Source organism: Diadema setosum, chromosome 22 (assembly GCF_964275005.1).
Source record: "Diadema setosum chromosome 22, eeDiaSeto1, whole genome shotgun sequence".
Classification (NCBI taxonomy): Eukaryota; Metazoa; Echinodermata; class Echinoidea; order Diadematoida; family Diadematidae; genus Diadema; species Diadema setosum.
Genome location: NC_092706.1, coordinates 20,411,580 through 20,437,827, shown reverse-complemented (window position 1 = coordinate 20,437,827; position 26,248 = coordinate 20,411,580). Strand labels below are relative to the sequence as shown.

The 26,248-nt window shown below is 37.6% G+C and overlaps 1 protein-coding gene across 1 annotated transcript in view; it reads right to left on the bottom strand.

Moving 5' to 3' along the window:
• LOC140245396 (uncharacterized) overlaps positions 1 to 26,248 on the bottom strand; it is a 143,461-nt gene that overhangs the window by 1,887 nt on the left and 115,326 nt on the right. The window contains exon 2 of the mRNA XM_072324973.1: positions 5,844 to 6,086. Within this exon, the coding sequence (XP_072181074.1) occupies positions 5,844 to 6,086 (243 nt within the window). The remainder of the gene's footprint in view (positions 1 to 5,843; positions 6,087 to 26,248) is intronic.

Genomic DNA, 26,248 nt, shown 5'->3' with positions numbered 1-26,248 from the left:
TCGAGAAAGGGAGAAGGAGCGAAAAAGAGAGAGAGAGAGAGAGAGAGAGAGAGTGAGAAAGCTAAGCATGATAAGAATCTTGTGTAAGGATGAGCGCGTGTTGTATAAGTGACATACTATGACACTTATTTATTCTGTCTTTGACATTAATTGATTTTGATTTTGATAGATACTTTATTTTCTGCAAATCAATATACATAAGGCATATAATCATGAACATGTGGGAAATATACAAAATAAATTCAAAACAGAGTCGTTTGACTTGCATAAACAAAGATATAAAAAGTAATTAATAATACAATATACAGTATGCATGTCTATACCATGCAGCGGGGATTACAACAACAATTATAATTATGGAGCGATTATACAGAGGGCCGCCATTGTAAGCATAGCTTGAAAAGATGGCCGGCCGGAGGAAAAGGTAGGGACGTATACTAGTTTCGTAACAGTACAATGCAACACAATACAGTACAATACAATACATTACAATACAATACAATACAATACAATACAATACAATACAATACAATACAATACAATACAATACAATACAATACATTACAATACAATACAATACAATACAATACAATACAATACAATACAATACAATACATTACAATACAATACAATACAATACAATACAATACAATACAATACAATACAAATTCTGCTGCGAAGATAGCAGGGGAAAATAAACTCTGAATTGTGATGGTGGTGGATGTTGTATCACCCCTAAATGTAATATCAACGCTAAATGTAATATCGACCCTAAATGTAATACACCTTAACCCTAAATGTAATAACAACCCTAAATGTAATACATTTTAACGCTAAATGTAATAATCGAGTCAACCCTAAATGTAATACATTTTAACCCTAAATGTAATAACCGGAGACAACCCTAAATGTAATACATGTCAACCCTAAATGTAATATCGACCCTAAATGTAATACATGTCAACCCTAACTGTAATATCGACCCTAAATGTAATACTTTTTAACCCTAAATGTAATATCGACCCTAAATGTAATACATCTTAACCCTAAATGTAATATCGACCCTAAATGTAATACACCTCAACCCTAAATGTAATAACAACCCTAAATGTAATACATTTCAACCCTAAATGTAATATCGACCCTAAATGTAATACACCTCAACCCTAAATGTAATAACAACCCAAAATGTAATACATTTCACCCCTAAATGTAATATCGACCCTAAATGTAATACATCTTAACGCTAAATGTAATAACAACCCTAAATTAATACATTTTAAAGCTAAATGTAATTCATGTCAACCCTATCAAATATAATATGTGACTGTGCACCTCAAAACGAACATAAAGTCGCACACCCTGGTTTTGCGTGAGGACTGAAAATAAGTGAAATGGGTCAACCTAGCCAAACTTGACTTTTTCATATTTTCTGAAAGAGCGGGTCTTCTTTTACATTATGCTAAAATTTGGTATCATAAAACGGGCAGAAAAGTGTGTTTTTTTAGCAGTTAATCTCGAACATTTTTGGTAGAATAGTGTGATTAGGTGTGTCTTTAGAATCCCTTTTTCATTTCTGAAAAACATTGTCCACACTCTTCACTTTCAACTCTAATAACTTTTGAAAGGATAGTGCTACTGCTTTGAAAGTTGGCATTGATTATGGACAGAATGTGTTAATGAGGCATGCTTAATTTCAGTTTAATCTGATAATCCCTTCATTGTTGATACTCTGGTGGTTTACTTCCTGTTTTTTGTCCCATTCATCGCACAGCCAGCACCGTTTGGTAAAGATTAAGCGCTTGAATAGACACTTTACTTCAGAGCCTCTTTTCTCAGTTCACACTTTTCCTGAGTTTGTGCTTTCTTTCCAATATTTAGATAGGTTAGGAGAGTCCATTTGATTTGAATTATACATCATTTTAAAGCTTAAAGTCTGCTCTTTGAGAATATGGTCTTAACTAAAAACTCATGTCTGGCGACTTTTTGTTTGTTTTGAGGTGCAGGGTCACATATATTCAACGCTTAATGTAATTACGACCTTAAATGTATACACCTGATTATAGAGAGGGTAAGCAACGCAGAATATCGGGCAAATTGTCAGGGGGTATACGAAGGAGATATGACGCAACTTTCTCTCGCACTCTTGAAAGAACGATAATTGTTGGTTAGACTTGTTTTTGTTGTTTACCCAGGTAAAAATCACACAGTCTTATTAAATCTATCGTTCGCTGCAAAGTTAATTAGGTCCATGTTACATAGTTCTTAAATCTATTAGCTTTATCATGCTATCACATAAACATTTTGTATTCCAATCTTTATTCAGTGTTCATTATTGCTTAGAATTTTGTTGAAAAAGAAAAAAAAATGGGCAAAAGTTAAGTCAGTTTGCCTTACTCATACATTCATATATCATAGAAAAGTCAATATATAAATGGTGACTCAAAGATGATAAAAACGACATCTATTTCTTTTTGCTTTACTGGCATTTTTAGATTTATTTCGTGTACCCTCCCCAAGACCAATTATTGTCCTAGTTTCGTGTAAGTATAGTCGTGATTACCAGGAGTCGTGAACAATGTCATGAGGCTAATATTTCGGACAGTGATTTGCTGCGATGTTAATGTGTGACAGATATTTCGTCATTGAAAACATTACATAGATAATGATGGTTCGTAAAAAAATTTGCGAAATCTTTCTAAATCTTTCTAATTTCTAATTTTCTCAATCTACTCGCTTTATCATCCCGTTTCATCAGTAGGTATATGTTTTGTTTTGTTTTTCTAGCAATATCATTCATATTCAGAATTTCCTTGCAAAGACGTGTTATTTTTGCCCATTTTTTTTTTCTTTTTCATCAAAACTTTAAACAAACGTGAACACTGAATGAAAATTGGAATACAAAATGTTTATGTGATTGCATGATAAAGGTATAGATTAAAAAGAAAAACTATGTCGAATGTACCTAATTAACTTTGCAGCAAACAAAGGAATTAATAAGACTGTGTGATCTTTACCTGAGTAAACAACAAAAACAAATCTAAGCAGCTATTGCTGCTCTTTCAAGAGTGCTATAAGAAGTTGCGTCATATCCCTTTGATATACCCCCTGACCTTTTGCCCGATATTCTGCGTTGGTTACTCTCTCTATAATGAGGTTTTTACATTTAGGGTGGTAATTACATTAAGCGTCAAGATGTATCACATTAAGAGTTGACATGAATTACATTTAGGATTGTTATTACATTTAGCGTTAAAATGTATTACATTTAGGGTTGTTATTACATTTAGCGTTAAGATGTATTACATTTAGGGTCGATATTACATTTAGCGTTAAGATGTATTACATTTAGGGTCGATATTACATTTAGGGTTGTTATTACATTTAGAGTTAAGGTGTATTACATTTAGGGTCGATATTACATTTAGGGTTAAGATGTATTACATTTAGGGTCGATATTACATTTAGGGTTAAAAAGTATTACATTTAGGGTTGATATTACATTTAGGGTTGACATGTATTACATTTAGGGTCGATATTACATTTAGGGTTGACATGTATTACATTTAGGGTTGTCTCCGGTTATTACATTTAGGGTTAAAATGTATTACATTTAGGGTTGACTCGATTATTACATTTAGCGTTAAAATGTATTACATTTAGGGTTGTTATTACATTTAGGGTTAAGGTGTATTACATTTAGTGTCGATATTACATTTAGCGTTGATATTACATTTAGGGGTGATACAGATGTGCGTGCAAGTGCTAGAATGTGCACAAGGGCAGATATGCTGGAATGTAGAATAATAGAATTGGTTTGCTGGAAGAGGGAACGATATGCGATGTTGCTATTTGGGAAACCAACATTAATGATATGAATTATTTGTTTCTAATTCGTATTTGAAGTATACTGTAATAAAATGTGCTTCTTTAAGTTTGCTTTGAATGAAAACAAGGAGGCACATTGTTTCAACTCCTCAGGAAGAGTGTTCCATGTATCCGGACCGTGATGTCTGATCGACTTTTGAGCAAGTAGAAGCTTTGGATTACTTAAATGAAAATCATGGGAACGACGGGTTGGGTATGAGTGAATATGGTGTCAATGACATAATGACAATGATGTCATTATGCTCCTACGCCGCAGAGATCAATCTTATATATATATATATATATATATATATATATATATATATATATATATGTATATATATATATATATATATATATATATATATATATAAAGATATATATATATATCTCCTTGACATTCTACCGTTTACCATAAGAGGATTATTGCAATGAATAACAAAGAACCAACAAGACGCTTTCTAGCTCTACATCTAGCTCTACATTTCGCTCCCTGGTGGAAACATCCAATATGAGCTCCCTCGTGGAGACATTTATTTGGAGCTGCCTCGTGGAGACATTATATTTTATATACTCACATGTAATAATAATGATTGATTTGTTCAAAATCTATTATGGTCTGATTATATGTAAGTATTGTCTGGGACAAATTATTTGTTTATCAGGGTCATTTTATTTTTTTTTAAACAACAACAACTCTACATCTACAACTAACAACTCCATCCACGGTTATAGTATCATCATATTAACCTGAAAAGTGACCCCGGGTATTGGGTCGAACAAAAAAAAATAAATGTTGCCACAATATTAATAGAGATTCAGGGAAACATTTTTTTTTTTTTACTTCAAAAAAAAAAAAACACACAAACAAACAAACAAACAAACAATCACTTGCTTACAAAAATCGTTCTTATATTTATAAAGTAGGTTTTAGACTTTCTTTGGCATGCGATTTAATGTCGGTGGAAGTGTCATTTAAACGACCATTGCCACCTTGCGTCAGCAGTATAGAGCCGTTTTATATCAAATTCTTTAATCAGTTAATCATTTGAATCATCACTCTGCCAAATTTGATATACCTGAACTTTCACAAAAAAGTAATGTATTCTTATTTGATTTTATTTATCCAATTAAAAAAAAAAAGACACACAATAACACACATGCATGCAAAGTATAGTCCCACTCGATTGTAAAGGGAAAGATCAAGAATGTTATTTGTACAACACTAGGCCGATCATTCATAATCTCTTACGATTTATATTATTCAACTTCGGATTAAACTTCGGAGGATCTATCTACTTGCTTCCATAGACACTTTATAATTCATTTCTCCCTCCACCCCATCCCCCCCCCCTTCGGCGTATTATTGTCACTGAACATTATGTAGGCCCTACTTTCAGATTGTATCCATTAAGTTTGTGTATTTGCCTGCTGTAAAAGTGATAATCTGTCTTTCTTTTTGCAATATCTAATTTACTAATATGTATTGAATAATTATGTATTTGATCATTGTATTTAACTATACATTATCATAGTTTTATTTATTCAATATGTATTTTTCATGAACAGTATTGCCTCACATTTCTGTGTCAATGCCATGTTTTTACGTGAGAAGAGGAGAAAAAAAAAAGAATCTGAACATGTAAACAAAACGTGGGAGTTAGTGGCAATTATTATTGGATTGTTTCAAGATTGTTTATTTCTTCCTGTTTCTTTATCTTATTGTATCTTTGCCCTCTCATCTTTGAGTGTGCCTTGAGCATTAATTCATTTTTAAAATTTGGCTTAATTTAACTTGCAACTATCATTCTTGTCATCATTATTGTCATAATGTATGTTAATCGCTGAGGATTGATGATCAAGGTCATGTTCTTAATACCTTCGAATAGCTCATCATCCAACAAATCTGATATGTTTTTTTCACTTGACAGCCCAAAATAAAGAAAAAGAAAAACTTCATGTGTAACCCATCTTACCTTTTCGCTGTAAAGCATTCTTTGCTTGTTTCTTCCTTTTCTTCTTCTTGCTTTTCCCGCGCTTCCCGCACCGCACCCTCTTGCACAGGCGGCTGGTGTACATTCTGTAGAGAAGTCGGGCTGATGTCGCCATCACGCGGCCAACATTGGTCAGGACGAGTAACATCAGAGGAATTCCAACGAGGGCGTACAACATACAGAAGAGCTGTCCGTACCACGTGAGTGGAGCGATGTGACCGTAACCTGCATAATGACCATGAAGAAACATTGTGCTGCCGTTAGTCGACTAGAATGATGAGAGTTACAATTTAATGTGTTTAACACATCAAACGGGGGAAAAAAAAACCAACACCCAATCCCAACCAACCAATCTTCCGCCGCAACCGCTGCAACCGTGCCTGCCTGCACCTCATCGGACTCATCAGTCACCTACGAGCCTGCATTACAGCAGACGTTGAATTCCTTTAAATCTTCGTCGGCGAAGCAAAGCCATACATACATGTACGTAATGTAGTTTAATGGACTCGAATCTGCAGAGTCGGCACGCTGTGATGTGCCACTGACGAGATAGCTTTGTTATTATATTCACAATTTATGCTTGAGTCGGATCAACGGAATTTCCCTATCATTCTGAAAGCTTGTCAGCCTACCTCGCCCTACTTAATGACATTGATTGAATACAGTTAAAATCAAGAGTTTATTTTTGTTGTTGTTGTTTTGTTTTGTTTTGTTTCACAAAAAAAAAAAAAAATCACAGAAGGTACGATAAAGGCTTAGAAATTTCAAATTGCCCGATTCACCTGAAAGGACAATCCATAGATATGAATACAATTTGAAACTCCCTTATTATCGTGTCACTTTTGACTATGGCGTTCACGAAATGGACATGTTCTAACGCACATTCGCGGTGTTTAACTGCTTTCTATGGTAGAATTGTGCAACACAAGAGTACCTGAGTTACCTCATACAATCAAGTGTTAGGAATAAAATAACATACAGTATTTTTGTAGTCATTAAAATGTGCACAAGTCATTTGGCGCGACTGCAGTTTGCTCGTCATGTGTACAAACTCAACGATGCACCTACTCTATCATGACATGTACGTTTATGGAAAGAACAACGTTAATAATAGTGTACACATTATGCCGCGCGCCATGATCTGTTTGGGTGCTGTTCGTTATTCTGAAGGTTCGTTACTCCGAAGGTTCGTTAATCCCACACACACAAATTCCCTATACCTAGAGGTTCGTTAATCCGAAAAAAAAAGTTCGTTAATCCGAACATTTGTGGCGTCATCCCGAAGGCTCCTTTATAAGAAAATGAAATAGGGTTCGTTATTCCAAAGGTTCGTTAATCCGAAAATGAAATAGGGTTCGTTATTCCGAAGGTTCGTTGATCCGAAAATGAAATAGGGTCCTTCACGAACCTTCGGAATAACGAGCTTTGTTTCATTTTTGGATTAACGAACCTTCGGAATAACGAACCTTATTTCATTTTCGGATTAACGAACCTTCGGAATAACGATCTGTAACCATAATTACGTTTCTATGTTTTTCGAGTTCTAACGCCAGCACACACTGTCTATGTCATTATCACTTTTCCCATCTGTTTTGTTTGTTGTTATTTTTTTTTTTTGGGGGGGGAGGGGAGAGATGGGGAGGGGAGGGAATCCACTTTGACATGCCAATTATTTCCAGTGATTAAAAAACTCCCGTGCCTCATGGTGACAAGCATCGTCTTTATCAATATTCATCTTATTGATGGTTTGATCTTGGTTGTTCGCTGTAGCGTAACAATCAATATGTGGAGTGGTGATGGGGAGGGGGTATGCTGATGAGTGCACGGGTATTTTCTAAAAATATTAGTGCACACAGCAATTATAATGGAAGTACAGTGTAGATTCCATCAATGCCCTCACCACATAAAAATCCAAATACCACCCCCCATTAGTCCCGGTTCACTTACCTTCAACAATATCACTTAAAAAATTAAAAAGAAGAGAGACATACAAAGTAATCAGATGTTTCCATTTAATTGCCATAAATCATTGTATTTTTTATTACAATAATGGGGAGTTAACAAAATAAAATCATGAACAATAATATTGCTTCTAATTTCTCATGGCAGACGATTTTTACAACTTCCTGAAAATGCTCGATTCACATGATGCAGACAGACCGAAATACTGACAAATGAGCATACCATAATTATTCACTTTGCATCCATTTTACCTTAAAATTCATTTCATGACCCAAATTCAGTCAATTACATGTATATGTCTTTAAATTCGTATCAATTAAATGAGTACTCACTATGCATCTCAAAGGGGTAGCTGCATTTATGTACAGTCTTTGACAAAATGCACAGTGTGCAGTGTGCAAGTTGGAAATCAAATTGAGAATATCGGCTAAGATCTAACGAATAAACTCTGATGGCTCAGTCACTCATTACCTCTTTTGGATTTGCTTCATTTTTCACCACAAAATAATGTCAATAATTATATTTTTCTTTTTGGGTAATGTTTAGGGAAGGTTTGCATAATACTTCTTCGAGTTGATAGATGCATGTAAGCGAGTTTTGGTAACTTCTGTGCACTGGCACAAAGCTTCTTTGATAACAAAAGAAGATTGTGACATGGCATTTATATATATTATTAATTCAAGTTGAATGATTGTTTGTGTTTTCTTTTATTCTGCTCTGACAGGACACAAAACACAAGAGAATGAAAGAACCACGGCTAGTTGTTTTATTTTCCTTCTTTCTTCATATCAATCTACTCTCCTAGCTGATCATACTGACTCATAACGACGCAACTCTTTTGAGTGAGCGCGAAACGGTAACACTTCCCAGTGTTACATTGCCGTAGGGTGCCATCGCACAATCCCGTGAAAACAGAAAATCAATTTCTTTATCAAAAGAGTCGTTCGAGCGCATTCCACGAAGGATATACCACATGATAAACTCCTGGCTTCGCATCATTTTTTTTCCTTCTTTTTCTTCCCCTACTGTGATAACAAGATCACTCTCAGTTAAATCGATCAGAAAGATTTCAAGGTCAAATATTGCTCGAGCGCCAAAACGAAATCCGCCTATTTGGACGCCACAGGCGATGACTTTGAAGAATTGCGTGATTACCCCATCGAGGCAATAACAGAGCTCGTCCGTGTTTCAGACGGCGCATAACAAATACACCGGCTAAAAATGTCAGGCAGCATTTCTTTGTGCGTCTTCACGCATACTCACAAACATACAGACAAACGCAAACACAAACAGACACACTCACACACACACATACAAACATTAACGTACATTAAGTGTGATTTTGTAGTGTAGAATGTGTGTGTTCATAACTGATTGTGAAGTGCGTATAGTTTTATAATTCACGTGACCACAATGAACAATAGAGAAACAGAAGGGAGGATGTCACGCTCTGAAAGTATAATGTCTGTCCATTACTGCAGTGGTTGGAAAATTATTCACATTGACATAATGTATATAGAGCAATATTTTCGTGATTTGAAGCGAAATGATAGTCTTAATAATAATCATCAACATATTGCATTCACCCTCTCTCATGAAACTGGTTATAATCATCACGATCACAATAAACACTAAAGATGCGTATAATCACGACACATGGATATTTGGTAAGTTCCACTTCATTCATTTCATGTTGCAATGGAATATATCTAATATTCGTGCAGCCATGCTTATGCACTGGCAGCCAAATAATATGAACAAGCGTCTCATCTTCATATCAACAATTTTTCCTCGTCAGAGACCAAAGCTGGCGATACAAGGACGAACCGGCTAATGGAGCCGACAGCGCCCGGCTCGTGCAGGTACTATAATGCTCGCCGCGCTAGTGCTTCGTTTCTAATATGTTTGTATTATGATTACAATACGCATCACTCGACAGCACAGCGTGAAAACAAGCATCCAGGAATGGACAGGGGAAGCAGCGGTGTTTGATGGATATTTAGGGTTTGTAATTCACAACTCACGTGTGATGCGCAATAATTTATGTAGCAGGTCTCATCCCTCCACAGAAAAAAAAACAACAACACGTCATACGATAAAGCTAGTCACATACCTACCATCGCCGAGGCTAACGAACACACGGATGTAAGCTTGAAAAACTTATTTTATGAATAAACAAGAGGAGCACTCAGAGAGCGCAGACCTCAGCCAGGTAGTCATGATTAAAACATCGCAATTTCGTGGGCAGTATCTTCAACACAAACACAGAGGTAAAGGGATATCTACACAATAATTGTATTTGGTGAAAATCTAATCACCCGTTCATGAAATATTTGGAGATTGAACTTGAAAATCATTGTCCTTTATGACCCTCTGAACTTTGACCTTTGACTTCATGGCCCCCAAATTATGTGTGTTTTTTTTTTCTTATTTTACCATGAAAACGCCTTGCAAAATCGGTGGAAATCCGATCATCTATTGTTTAGTTATTGGGAGATTAAACTTGTTTATGGTCTTATAACCCCTATTGCGTTCGACCGTTGACCTCATGACCCCGAATTAATCGTTTCTTTTGTGTTTTATTATAAACACACCCTCCAAGTTTAGGAATAAATTGCATAATCTGTTCTAGAATAATTGAGAGGTTATAGCTTATCTTGTGACCCCTATGTCTTTTAACGTTTAACCTCATAACCCCAAAATTTAGTGGCTTCTGTTCTTATTTCATTATGAACACACTCTGCACGTTTGGTGAAAATTCGTTCATCCGTCCTCAAATTATTTTCTACACAAACAGACAGACAGACAAACATTGGAACTGAAAACAATCTCCGTCGGCCGTAGCCAGGTAGGCCTCGCCTCTGACGGAGGTAATGATCAAAATTATTGCAAAGAAGCATTAACAATAATATTTGTACAAACTTCAGACATCTGGTATAGATACAGGAGCGGTCCCGTCACAACGAGCACGGTTATAACGAAATTTTCTCTACAACGAAGTAAAAATTCAGGTCCCAAAATTATTATTTTCCTTAAAACGTGCAAAATTCCATTCGGTTAGAACAAAATTGTAATGTAACGAAAGAAAACTGCCGGACTTCCCTTGTCACCTTTATGTGTGTAATTATGTGTTGCATGGATGTGTACTTTAGTTTGTGTGTGTGTGTGTGTCTGTCTGTCTGTCAATTGAATTGTCTATGACATGTATGATAAAGCAAAGACACACACACACACACACACACATACACACAAACAAACGCACAAGGGAATATTTAGTAAAGTATCTGCGACAACGTGAAAGAATCCATAATACAGAAAATAATTATTAACAGGGAAGGGCGCGAAAGCATTTCACCACCAGAATGATAGAAATGCTGACTTTTTGTTTCTATGTTCTCTTTGTCTTTTCATTTTGTCTGGTCACAGTGCCAGAGCTTATACCCTTTAGCAGATAAATGAAATAATGTGTTCGCTCTCGGTAACTCGTCGTGCTTCCAAATCCACCCCGCGGCTTTAAACTTCAAACACGCTCCCCAGGTCCCGACTATTTGGATTCGCTGCTCGCAGCGCGAGGGGAAAGGCATAAGATCTAACGGTTTGCAAGTTTGGTAATTGAACATGAAAACAGGCCTTAAAATAATAACACGTGTGGGACTAACAAGGAGCGCAGTGCGTCAGAAATCGGCTGAAAGTGTTTGGGAGTAACCCGATCCACTAATGCATTTCACGCATTCCACTTCGTTTAGGGCTCTGAAAGGAAACACCGGCGTGGTGAAGTGGTGAAGGGCAGGTCATACCAGTGTTCGACTCCTTTCCCATATATACAAGATGTCGAATGGGCATTATTTGTCTGTATCCTATTTACGTGATACACTGTGATTGATAATCAGGCCAAAAAAGAAATCGTCCCTTTGACGCAGACAGCCTTGATTGAATCTCCCTACCTAACATATCATGACTGTCACAGAGTGTAAAGAAGATCTATGTCTGTCTCATTTTACTTTGAAGCCAAAGTTTTCTGAAACACTTAAAATGCCGCGTGCTTGAGAGTCCAATGATTTAGAAAGTGTAAGAAGCGTGAAATGTGTTTAATTATCAGGTTTACATTTCGCTTCAAGAGGACTATTGTGGGAAGCATGTTTTCCAAAGACTTGTGCAAAAGATTGATATTTCACTTATTGAAATAAGAAAAAAAAATAGGGAGAGCTGAATTTTGTATTGTACCCTTCTCAAAATGTCTACAGTGAAAGGAAACCTCCTATTGCAGATTAAGGATCATGAGTGACAATAGTTACAATCTTTATTTTTAAATCCTTCACATCTTCAATTGTATTGTGCATTTTCATAGGACATTACGCACACATACACACATCCAAACGATTCTATTTCTTATCCTATTTTGGAAGATAAACTATGAATGTATGAGGTTATCGTCAGATGCAGAATTGTGAGCTGAAATCATTTTTTATACATTAATCTACGAAAGTGTTTAATTCTAACTCTACATTCGGTTTCAATGAATATCATGATGTATCATCAGGGGGCACTACACGTATTATCTATTATCTATGACCACTCGTATAAACCACCCAGCCGCATTATGATAATATACCGCCCTCTTTATGTCGTCAGGACACAGGAACTCGCATGACATTCATAGCAATGTGTCAGCACCCACAAATGTCACGGTCAAAACACCGAGTGTGCCGAGTGTACACACGATGACCCGGTTGATGGCTCGCCGCCCCTTTCATCCTGGACCAAGGTAAAATGTTCGAAAACAAATAATACGAAAGTCAATCAAGTCAAGGGAAGGAGAGAGTTTGACGCAGACAACACACTGTGTGAGGTATGTATTCACACGTACATTCCGCGGGGAGTTTCTCCTCTATCTCCCTCTCTCCCTCCCCCTCTATCTATCTATCTATCTATCTATCTATCTATCTATCTATCTATCTATCTATCTATCTTTCATTATCTTCCTCGCTATCTCTTCCTCTTTCATCTTCCCTTTCTCAAAGTATACCTCCATGTATCTTTCTTTGTATATAGGTCCTACGTGTATCTGTTTGTCTATCTTTCTATCTATCTATCTACGGGAGTTCTATCTATATTTCTATCTGTCTATCAATCAATAGATCTATTTATCTATCTATCTATCCATATTAATGTATAAAGAAGTATACATCCTTGGGCGTATCAACGTATACAATCATTTAAGTAAGTATTCATCACTTTTTCATTCTATCTATTCGGTTAAGTGCTTCAATAAGCTCGGTGCTTCAATAAGCTAAGTTAGCTTCCAAACATTTTGACTGCAGTTACATTGTTTTGCCTGTTTTCTTTTTACTCTCAATTGTAGCGTCCCTTTTAAGCTTACCGGAGAGCGGAAATGGTAGAATGCTGTGAGCATAGTCTTGACGCATTACTCATGGTGATAGTCAATAAAACATTAACCTAATGTGACGACAAGTGGGCTCAAAATAATAAGTAAAAGATAGAAGCGTACTATCTGATCAATATAGCTGCAGCGATTGTAATTAATTATTTAGTAAACTAGGAACCTGGGGTATACAGACACATCATGGAAGATCTGTAAGAGAATCTTTATCTTTTATACCCTGCTATTGTAGCTGTCATCGGCTGCAGTACATGGCATTAAGGGTGACTGTCCGTCAGCGCTGGCAACTGTGTAATGTGTCGCTGGTATTTGGCACCACCCGGCACTACGTGCGTATCGAGGAATCCGAGGTCTTGTGGTGTCTACCGTCATGTTCACATCTTGACTAGATCAACGGAGCCCAAAGTCACGTGACTTGTGACGTCATTGCCTCTGTCAGCAGGTCACATTCAAAGCATGTTTTTTATCGCGCGCCCCCCTGTGCGCTTGTATTATGAATGATGGTCCTATTTTCCTTGCAAATGTACGGGCTCGTCAGCTATTTTACCCTATGGGTATTAGGGGCAAATGAAACAGCATTTATTTCGTGCATATTCCTGAGGTTTTAAATGGTTTTTTCCCTTCTCATAGGAACTTCGATTTCCATGGGTATTGGCGAAAGCAAATCAGTCTGACTATATGGCTTCTATCATTGATCACAATGATCACAAAGAAAACACTGGAACAATGTGACAATTCATTGTTTGTCGTGTGAGTTGATGCCCATGCGGGATTGGTGGCAAGTATAATTGCCGCGGGATAAGAATGAAATTTGGGTTCTTGCCCGTCCCCTCTATCATCTTATGAGCGTGGTTTTAAGGGAACCTTGTAGGAGCGCCTCCTCCTCCTCCCACCTCATCTTTGGCCCTCGGATCTTGTTTATCGGTCGCTCAAAGGTCATCGCGGATGATAAATCTGAATTATCGCTACCTTCCCTCTTTTTTTCTCACCACACCGTGCTGAAAGAACGAAGGAGGCCCAGGATTATGTCGTCGTGATAAGCCGCAGATGTGCGATTAAACAGCTGTAAATTACGGCACGACAAACAAGCAAGCTAAAGTGGGCATTACCGCCACCATGTTGTTATTCCGCTCAGCGCCAGAATAGGGGAGAAAGGAGGTGCCGCTGATGTGTACATTTTGATAAGACACCGATTAAGACAAAAAGCGAGGCGATAATGTTTAGGCCGAGTGATACAGCTCATCACCCTTTCCATTGTACATCTGCATGCTGCAGTAGGTAGAAAGATGCACACGCATTCTCCTGAATTCTCTACACGTTACACCATGTGTTGTCCACAGGTGGGCTGAAACGTTCGAAAGAGGGATGTGCTATAAAAGTCAACAATAACAAAATCATGAGCACTTCAACAGAAATTTCACTTTTCTAAGAAAGCTAAGGATTACCTTTGCCTAAAAATTGTGCTACGTCGCTCTTTAATGGCGAAAGGAATGGTTATGCCATAGTGGAAAGTAACAAGATGTGAGGGGCGCAAGGTGTCAATTCAGCTCATATCATAGTGTGTTAGAGTATCTGGCATTTTATCCGAAAACATATTGCCGGCAAAAGAGGACACGGGATGTGGCGCAGGACAGTTCGGGCAATTGTATGTCTCGTTCTTGACAGAACTGATCCTAGTTAGTACTAAACCATCGAAGGTCTAGCCCTTCGCGACGAATACTGTATGGTGTTTACGTATACTTTGACATTCGTGGCGTCATGCGTGATTATTTACTAGTTGATTCGCCTTCGCCTGATGGACGGTTTTTCGCCTATTTCGTCTCAGTCTGCGATCATTGTGAAAAAGGAAAACATAGCACCAGATAATAATACGGTATAGTAACTACATCCAACACACAAAACAAAAGGTAACAAATTGTGCATTACTATATCAAAGACGAAAAAAGTTTGTATGTTAGTGGCAAATAATTCAATCCTTATATTTCTAAATTTAAATCCTAAAAATGATTACGTTGCAGAAATTTTATCTTACCAGGGTGGTGTTTCACCTTTCTGAAAGTTACGAACGACTTAAAGAACGACTTGAACAAGATCTGTATGCACTCTATTGATGAGAATATCAATAATTCACCACAAGAACTAATCACAAGTCGTTCTTAAAGTTGTTTTTAGCCTAAGAACAACTTGGTAAAACACCACCCAGGTCAAGAACCTGAAGTAGATTGGGGAAGGGGTGCATGGGGAGCCGATATATACATTGGTATATATGAGTGTTTGTATGTGTGTGTGCGTGTGTGTGTGTGAGTGAGCGCGTGCATTGCATGGTTTGGAGTAACATCACTAGCCGTCATAAGTCACCTACGCACGGAATGCTATATAACACAACGTGTTGATGTAAAGAAGGAATTTTATCAGTATATGTGGCTCCCATCACTCCAGATTTATCATCTACATTGTATTCTATCTCATCGTCTCTGTCCCATTTGACATACCTGTCTTATCTTGGTCTTCTGCGTACGAATCTCTGTGCACAGTTGATGGTGTTTATCATGTGTAATTTCATCTAATATGATCGGTTGAGCTGTTTCATAACAGCATATACTGCGTATGATTAAGTCCGCCAAAGTTCTATAACCCCCGTCTGTTCTGACTCTAGTAGAAGGCGTGGAAGTTCCTTCTGTCCACTGATTCATCGTTGTTTTTGTTTTGTTATTTCCGCTGCTGACCTTATTGTTTGTGAACACTTAATCATCATGTTACATCTTTGACGTAGTAGAGCAGCACGAAGAAAGTTGAAGTTCGAGAAGGTTAAAATTACGTTAAAAAGTGTTCACATGTCCCATCCTATAACAGCTACCCATTTACAAAACATTATAGACCATGTTAAGAAATCATGTAGTCGTCACGTTTGATAATCGTCAGACGATGTCAGATGATATCTGCTGTCAATACCAACAATATGAAAATATAGCCGCTATGGCCTTGTTTTTGCTATTAGAGGCTACCGTAACCAGTAGATACTCTACAATAAAAAATAAGAACAAAAGCATCCAACTCTCAACAATGTCTCTTCAATGCCGAACCTCTTACAACCTTTATAATCCCTGTATTCATTTCCCACCGATAATATTTCAAGCACTTTTCGCTGCCTCAACACCGGCTTTAGCGTCCACATTGTCCCTTCCTTGTTGGTAAAACACAGACATCGAAAAAAGGAAGAAAAGAGGCGTATATCTGTATGTGGTAGAACAGTTAAACATCAACATCCACAATCCGTCCAATATCCGCGTCAATATGATCAGCGCAATGTGTTAACATTGATGAATACTGGGACGTAATTGATGGGCGGGCAATCCATCATTTCAGCGCGATTTACTCCCCCCCCCCCCCCCATGGCTTTTTTCCTATTTTAATGCACGTGGTAAAGGAAATGAGCCCATCCCAGATTTCGCTGACAGTCAATTTGGTGAATAATGCCCTATCACGATGTACTGCATAAAACAGACTCTAGCCTTGGACAGTGCCGTAATAACATAAAGATAGTCTGGCCAACTGTTAAATTGGACGCCATGTCGTTACTCAGACATCATACTGAAAGCAAGCAGAATAAAGGGTAGTTAACAATGGGCACTGCGTGTAAGGGCAATTTAGTAACGACATGGCTCCACGAAGATCACGGGACCTGTGCCCCGTTTCATTAAAAAAAAAAAACTGATATGATAGCAACTCTTGCTGGAATGGCAATTGTCATGGTAACGACAAGAATCCAGCTTCCTGATTGGCTGTTGCTATTGGAAGTTGCCATTCTAGCGAGAGTTACCATCCTAACATCTTTTATGAAATGGGGCCCAGGTTTTAAAACCAACAAGCAGAAAACCGAGTTGGCTTTCTCTATGAAACGGAACTGGCCTCGGAGAATCGAGGGCGCCACCAAGCGAGAAAGACAGTAGCATCACGCCGGTAAACCTGGTATATGTGAAAATAAAAATACGATAAAGTAATACGCAGAAATGAATCTAGGAGATTCGGCAGCACGAACTCAGTGTTCTCAGAGGGACCTCTACTGCATCACGGCTATTGCAATTCACTTCCGGCAAAAGGTGAATTACTCACGAACCATCACATTTGCACCATTAAGTGATTCTGCTCGTCGTTTGTCTGTATTCAGAATATAGGGCAACAATCACTCCACAATGCTTTATACTATAGTGAGGCACATGCGACACTTTCATTCAACACGTGCACTCCTGTCGCGTCATAATTATGATATATCTGTCGCCTCAGGGTATCGTCACAAGTTATGGCGACGACTGCGAGAGTTACGATGTATATGACGTCATTATGTCAGTGCGGGATGGTCTCTGCAAGCTCGAAAATATATCATAATGATTTAAAACTCGTCGTACTTCGCAGTTCGTTGGCACCACATCTACCAATTTGTCTTTCGAGGATTCCTTGTAGAATATAAATCTGGAGAGTTTTAACTATTAAAGGAAACCAAAACCCAAAGAGAAATGTGGATTGAGTGAAAGCAGCAACATTAGTGGAACACATCGGTGAAAGTTTTAGGAAAATCGGACAACCAATGCAAAAGTTATGAATTTTTTAAAGTTTTGGCGTTGGAACCGCTGGATAAGGAGACTACTAGAGGTTATGACGTATGTGTGGACAACGATGTAAAGAAAATATAAAGAAAATTCGGCAAAAATTCACTTTTCTAGCATAATGAAGGAGCACTTGACTAATCGCTTTCAGAAAGCAGAGGAATAATTGCTACCCTTAACATATGTCAGTATCAAGTTGATGGAATGTGTAATTTTCATGAAAAATGAATTTTTGTGGAATTCCCTTTATTATTTCCTTTACATCGTTGTCCACACATGACGCTGCTTTTATTTAATCTACATTTCTCTTTGAGTTTTGATTTCCTTTAACATGTCACTTTATTGTTCAAAATTTCTTCAAAGAAGAAGATATGAGAATATCATAGTATAGGGGGTATAATTCTACATATTAATATCCGCTTCGGCTTATTAGATTTCCCAGATGACAGTGAATAAATACGTGTAACAGAATGCATCAAAAGAGATGAAATGCTTAACAGCACTCTATAAAATGATTATCTGCTCATTGAGCGAAGCTTCACGAAACTAAAAAAGAGGATATAACATGGTAAGACATCATATTTTAAAACCGGGGATGCACATGACATCTTGTCACCTTGGTTCTTCCCTCGTCGATCTTTGCTTTGAGCCCGTCAAGCAACTACCTCCTGCTTTTAGGTACGGGGTCGCCGTCTACGTTCACTCAATGACATGATGATTTATTGCTGGATCGAAAGAAATAATCCTGATGATGAATAACAACCGATGCAGTCGGGACACTAACAAATGACGTCATGGGACGTCATTTTAAACAACCACGCGTATGTCACGACAAGGGCAGACAGAGGAGTAAATATGGGAATGTGGAGAGACAGCGAGACAGCGAGACGGGGCGGTGGGACCGAGACGCCATTACGCCTTGAGTTGCCATGATGGGAAGGCAAAATGTAGCTTTTGATGCGTGGGCAAGCAGGTGTTCCCGATCAGCGGATGGGGACGGAGAGTGGTCACTGCATTCCATCGCCAGGTTAACCTAAAAAGTCGGGCAGCAAATCATAACATTCTGTCGGGACTAGATACACGTTCGTTATGGCTTACGCTCAGATTTTGACGAATTGCTGACCGCATCGGCTCGCGCGGACGTCATTCCATTGCATACTAAGGGACAATTTTGAAAAAAAAAATAAAAAAAAAAAAACAAACAAACAAACAAACAAACAAACAAACCCACAAATTTAATGTTCTTACAAATGAAGTGGCCTGGCATATGATTCTTTGTATGATAGCTTAATAGTTTGATAGTGTGAAAGTATGATGTTGTCAGTTTTCTTATGAGCTCTTTGAAGCTATCAACTTTTTCTCAGCAGTTTTGGTTGCTTACATAAATAGCTTTGAACATTTTGTTAATCAAATTTTCTTTACGATTATGTAAACTGATTGCTCTCTAAGGATCCATCCGAACTTAATGTCTTGTGAAACAAGCACTTCGTGTCCTGGGCATCGTTCCATGAAAGTTGTCAGCCCTAACAAATTGTCAGTCTCTGACAATTACCATAGTATTAACGGTTAGTTAGCAGAGCTTCTCAGCCAATTAAAACAAAGGGTTTTACTGAGATTGTCAGAGACTGACAACTTGTCAGGGCTGAAAACTTTCATGAAACGGTGCCCTGGTGTAAGTACAAACTGCATTAGTTCCCAAAATTATAGTACATGGAATGACGAAAACTATGCCAAGCATTGACTTCTCATGCGCCTTTGTGTAAAACAGATCGTCGGGCTAACTTCAATTGTGTATTATTTTGTAGCATGCACGGTAAAACGATATATTTGTGTGTGTGTGTGTGTGTGTGTGTGTGTGTGTGTGTGTGTGTGTGTGTGTGGTGGCTACAAAGTGACAAGTGCTGCAGCAACGAAATAAAAAAACTCAAAACATAACACGAGACATGAAAACTCGTCACATTGAGGACGAGTTAGGTGATACGCTTGTGGTCATCAGATGGCGGTCATCTGTGATCGACAAGAAACGAATGTGATATAGGCACCTTGAAGTTATATTGAGCGTGCATGCGAAACTGTTTCTGTAACCACTCGGCCACGGGTCATCCACGGAAATGGTAAGACAAAAAACAACAACAATGTATAGATATAACAGGGGGAAAGTCAATGCCCACTCAACACAAAAAAGAGGGATATGGCGTGTGTGTGTGTGTCTGTGTGTGTGTATAGGTGCGTTCATATACGAACGTGATTTTTACATAGACGAATATGTAATACAAAATTGAAGAAAAAAAAACAGTAAAATAGCTAAGTATATTGTTTCGTGATCTTGTGAGGTTCGAACCCGCAACCTCACGTCTCTGAGACGTCGCCTTTAACCACTCGGCCATACGTCTCGACGAGAAAATATGGGGAACGTTATGGACTTGAAAGACAGTTGTTCAATATATAACACATTCATCGTACGTTGTCAGTTTGCTATTGCCATGACGATCTATCGCTCGAATATGAGGCAGATATTAGTACCTGTATGAAATTATTATAGGCATGGTTATCAAATTCCCCTAAAATTTCCTTATAATTGCCTTATTTTTACACACAGTTATGCTATCCCTTTAAACTCGTCACAGTTTAATTAGAATCATTAATATCATACATCAGTACCATATTCAGTTCCATAGCTGATCACGTTTGCTAATTAATTAAGATTATTTGTCTAGAATGTGTCATATGGCCAACCTGTATACACACGTATATACACACACAATGCTAAATGCATGTATCAAACATCTGTAACACAACTTTGAACTAACTGTAGGAATTATCGCTGCACTTATCATCCATACTTTTTATCACTATCTGAAACTCCACAAAAACCACTAATTGACAAATAATCATCAATACAGAAGACTGACTTAAAGGAACAATGCAAATACCTTTTTTTACAATGTATAGCTTGTTACATGTATAAATCAGCACAAAGTAACCACGACTACATTGTGTTACTGAATTGGTATGAACAAATTTCATTTTGTTACAATATACTATATCAGTTTAAAAAGCCCAGCCTCCAAAATTTTGCAGCAGTAGAAGTAATGCAGTCTCCAACGCAAAACAAAGGTATACTGTGTGAGTGTGTGCGTATAGGTGTGTTTACATGCAAATGTGATTTGTACATGGACGAAAAGCCCAGCCTGCAAAATTTTGCAGCAGTCGAAGTAATGCAGTCTCCAACGCAAAACAAAGGTATACTGTGTGAGTGTGTGCGTATAGGTGTGTTTACATGCAAATGTGATTTCTACATGGACGAAGGTGTAGTACTCCATTGAAGAAAAAAAAAGTAAAAAAAATAATAATTATTTTCTTTCGTGCTCTTGTGAGGATCGAACCCGTACGTGTGCAACCTCACGTTTCTGAGACGACGCCTCTAACCACTCGGCCATATGTCTCGACGAGAAATTAGAGGAACGTAAACTTATGTACGTGAAAGACGAATCAGGAATCATTTCGTCCGCATTCCATTCTCATTTTCAGTTTTAAATTGCAAAATTGTCAACCTCATGAGGAGATTTCAATGAATAAAATGCATGATTACTGCAGCTTATTGTCACAGCTACAACATACTTAAGTTTCAGAGGAAATGAAGCAAAATCAGCTGAGATAAAGGTGCTTAAACGTTGTCAAGTCAATGCATGGTTTCTAAAAAAATCACCTCCCATAGACATAACACGTAAACTTGTCCGATTTTGCGTCTTTACATTTAAACACAATTTAAAGCATGATGACGTCATCAAGTTTCAAATCTATGACATGGACTTGAAAGGTAAATGTTCAAAGTACAACATATCTGAATTTGGGATAATATTGAGCTTAAACAACAGAGATACGAGCAAATGAATGTCAGAAACAGTACCTTAAAAAAATCAATTCCACTTTTTTGATTTCAGATGATGATATGATGACGTCATAATGTATTCATGGAGATATTGATACTTGAAACGTTATTTCCAATTCATATGTTTTTGTAATATGCAATAAAAACATAGGGTAACCAGACGTTTTAAAGAGCTATGGCGAAATAAACAAAGACATGTTTTTCGCTATATTTGCACATAGACGCGCACACGAAATTTCAAATTTGACGCCAACGCATTCCTTTGTTATAGGTCAAAATTGATCGGAAATCAAAGGATATTATTGCTTAATGTATCAGGAATCCAAATCTGTCAAAAAATGTGCATTTTCATTTTGTCTACGCGCACTACGCGCGAAAATGTGCGGACGGACGCGAACGCGCGAAACGCTTAAAATTGTCTGAAACTTCGAGATTTCCCATTGGTAAGTTGTTTTGAGCCTTTTAAAAGTTTGACGCGCGCGTACGCGCCCGTAATAATGTCCTAGGTAATTAGCATTAAAATGTAAGATAGAGCGTGACCTGAACTTAATGTCCACCGAAAATGATACAGAAATGACCTTTAGTTATGAAGTTATGATCGATCATGTAACATGGTCCGAAAATCACAAAATGGCGCCTAGATGACGTCATAGATATGTTACTGTCATGAAAACCTTATTGTGGCTAGATTTTGCCATGAGACATGTTCCCTGAAAATGTCATGTTATTCCGTAATGTCATTCTTGAGATATTGATGACACAAAATTGTCCAGAAAGAAAGAAGAATAAAAAGAAACGAGACATGAAACTCGTCACTTTAAAGACGAGTTAGGTGATACGCTTTGGGTCATCAGATATCGGTCACCAGTGATTGACAACGAAACAATTAAATATAGCGACTTTAAGTTATATTTCTGCAATAATATTTTAGCAAAGTCGATTTTTTTGGACCTTCATTATTCAGATCATATTGTTAGTAACAATGCAAACCACATGGAAAGTCCTGTACGTGTGTCTGCGTGTGCAAGTAGGCCCAAGTAGATTAACAGGTTTTCTTAGTACAGTGTATCTCTACGATGACGAACAAATATAAACACGAACAAATTGAAACACGTCAATACAGTGTTCTAAAGATCGTCTTGACTTTAATAGTGGTCTTTTAAAAATATGAACTCTAGCCCTTATTTCCATAACCAAAACTGCTATATCGAATCTTGTCATTAATATGATCAGTTTGGAGAGCTCTTAAAGCTACAAGCCTGTAAAATTTTCCAGCAATTAAGCAATGAATCATCCAATCCAAAACAAAGGAAAATACAGCGAGTGCGTGTCTTTACAGAATGGGATTTATACCCGGACGAAATATGGTGCTATATTGTACTAGTAACTACTTGCTGACTTATTTTAAGGGCTCTGCTGGTTGAGTATCCATGTTTAGCTAAATGAATTGTAATTTGGCGATAAACAAAAATTCCCACGAGCAACAGAAACACTCTAACCTCCGATATAAAATAAGGGAAATTGCGTGTTTGTGTTCGTGGGGATGTGTATACTTGAGGAAATAGTGAAACAAATGACATAGGAGTGAAGCTGAACTGCCTAAGAAAAAAAGGAAAAATAAAGAAAGCCCTTGCAGCTACAAGCCTGTGAAATTTTCCGGCAGAAAAAGCAATGAAACGTCCAAAAACAAAACAGAGGCAAATAGAGAGAGTGTGTGTTTGTTTACATGACAATATGATTTGTACCTAGACGAAAGCGGCATTACCTCAACTAAAATAAAGAAAGAGACATAGCTTCTAACCACGTAACTAAATGGTAAGTCTTTTCGAACCAAGAGTGTGGAACGTAAGATGAATCATGACGATCACCCGTAACCGACACATCTTCAAAGGGAACAGTTAGAAGTGGAAGGAGTGTCAAGCATATTGTCTCAACAAAGCAATGAGACAATGACATTTAGGCATTCCATAATTTCGCTCTAAAATCAATGGTATTAATCATGTAGGCCTACCATTGCTTGCATAGTCCATAAACTTTGCTTTACAAACTTTCAGTGAAACGTGTCATAACATAACTATGTAACTCCATTAGCAGTGACTACTAGATAAACAAAGATATATCAAAATGAACGCTTAGCACATATAACTCAGGGGATTATAACCTGATACTCTGCTCTTCACTGCTCAGATGGCAACAACACTCATCACCTACGGCTGCGTATAGAGAAACAGCCATTACTTAAATAACAGTTTTGCCTTTTATTTGGCAGATCGACACACAACCCCTTTAAACACACTGTAATTGGCACGGAGGGACATGAAAGAACTCTTCATTAATACTAAACAGCATATGCATTCCACTCATGTGGCGCAAGATACCTCTAAAGCAACATAAAGCCTGTCTACAACTCCGTTATTGGGTCAAACAATACAGTACGAAATATCACAGAGATGAGCGAGACGGTATACACCTGGCTTAGAGTAAATCAATTCAGTTCTTTTTCCCACTCAAGTTGAAGTATTTATATAAATGCATAAATCCCCACCTTCAGTATAACAAAACAAACGTAGCGAAAAGGGAAGAGAAGACGAGAGCTGGCAAAAATATACTGCACAACTGCAATTTATAACCTTTTGTGTGACAAGTGAAGCAAAATGTATTAGATGTTATAGCAGTTGTTTTTTTAGCATAAACAGACAAATAGAGGACATGAGACACATTCGTGAAGTCCTATTCTTTATACAGTCCCACATAATTCAGATGAAATTGTTTCTGTCATGCAACCATGTGAACATTTCATGCGTGTGTCGGCGTGGGCAAGTAAGTCGATCAGACAGGATATGTAAATGAATATTTACCAATAGGTCTTTATACTGTTAAAAAACAGAAATCAAACATGGCGATAAGGTCTTTTAAGGGTCACCTTCACATTTACATGTGTATTTTCAAGTCGAAATTTCCAGTCGAAGCGCTTTGGTCTCCAACACAAAACAAAGGGATATTGTGTGTGTGTGCGTATAGGTGCGGTTACATGCGAACGTGATTTCTGCATAGGTGAAGGTGTAGTACTCCATTGAAGAAAAAAAGTAAAAAAAAAAGTAAGTATTTTGTTTCGTGCTCTTGTGGGGTTCGAACCCGCAACCTCACGTCTCTGAAACGTCGCCTTTAACCACTCGGCCATACGTCTCGATGAGAAAACATGAGGAACGTAAAGTTATGTATGTCAAAGATGATTCAGTAATCGTCTGGTCGACATTCCATTCTCATTTTCAGTTTTAAACTGCAAAATTATCAACCTGATGAGATTTGCAAAAATAAAATGCGTGATTTCTGCAGCTTATTGTCTCAGCTACAACATACTATAGATTCAGAGGAAATAAAGCAAAATCAGCTGAGATAAAGGTGCTTAAACGTTGTCAAGGCAATGCATGGTTTAAAAAAAAATCACCTCCCATTGACATAACACGTAAACTTATCCGATTTTGCGTCTTTACCTTTAATCGCAATTTGAAGTGTGATGGTAAGTCTTCTCGAACTAAGAGTGTGGAACGTAAGCTTCTACGTGAAAGATGAATCATGACGATCACCCGTGACCGACAAATCTTCAAAGGGATCAGCTATTAGAAGTGGAAGCCCTCGTGCCAAGCATATTGTCTCACCAATTCCAAAGCAGTGATACTCTTACATTTAGGTATAACATAATTTCCCTCTGAAATCAATGGTATTATTTATGTACAATTGCTTGCCTTGTCCATAAACTTTGCTTTACAAACTTTCAGTGAAACGTGTCATAACATAATTCTGTAACTCCATTAGCAGTGATTGACTACATAAATAAAGATATATGACATTGAACGCTTAGCGCGTATAACTAAGGGGGATTTTAGCCTGACGCTCTGTTCTTCACTGCTCAGATACCAACAACACTCACCACATACGGCTACGTATAGAGAAACAGCCATGGCGAAAATAAGGTTTTCCTTTTCTTTGGCAGATAGACGCACAACCCCTTTAAACACACTATAATTGACATGGTGGGACATGAAAAAGTTCATTACTACTACTGAGCAGTGATGCCTTGTACTCATGTGGCACAAGATACCTCTATAGCAACATAAAACCTGTCTACAATTCCGTTATTGGGTCAAACAATAACAACCTGGAATTTCAAAGAGATGAGCGAGACGCCGTTATACACCTGGCCTAGAGTTAATTCATTCAGTTGCCATTCCTGCTCCAGTTGAGTTATGTAAATTATTTTCCGACCTGTCTTGTGCAGTGTAACAGGAACAAACGTAGAGAAAAGGAAAGAGAAACGAAAGGTGGCAAGCGGGGCACTGTATACCAAGGGCAATTTACAACATTACGTATGATAAATAAAGCAAATACAACCTCCAGCCTCCGACAAAAAAAAAAAAAAAAATGGAACTTGAGTGACTGTGTCTCGTGGGATAGTTATATACTTGATAAGATAATACGATAAATGACATCGGAATAAAGCAGAACTGCCAAAAGAAAAACAAAGAAA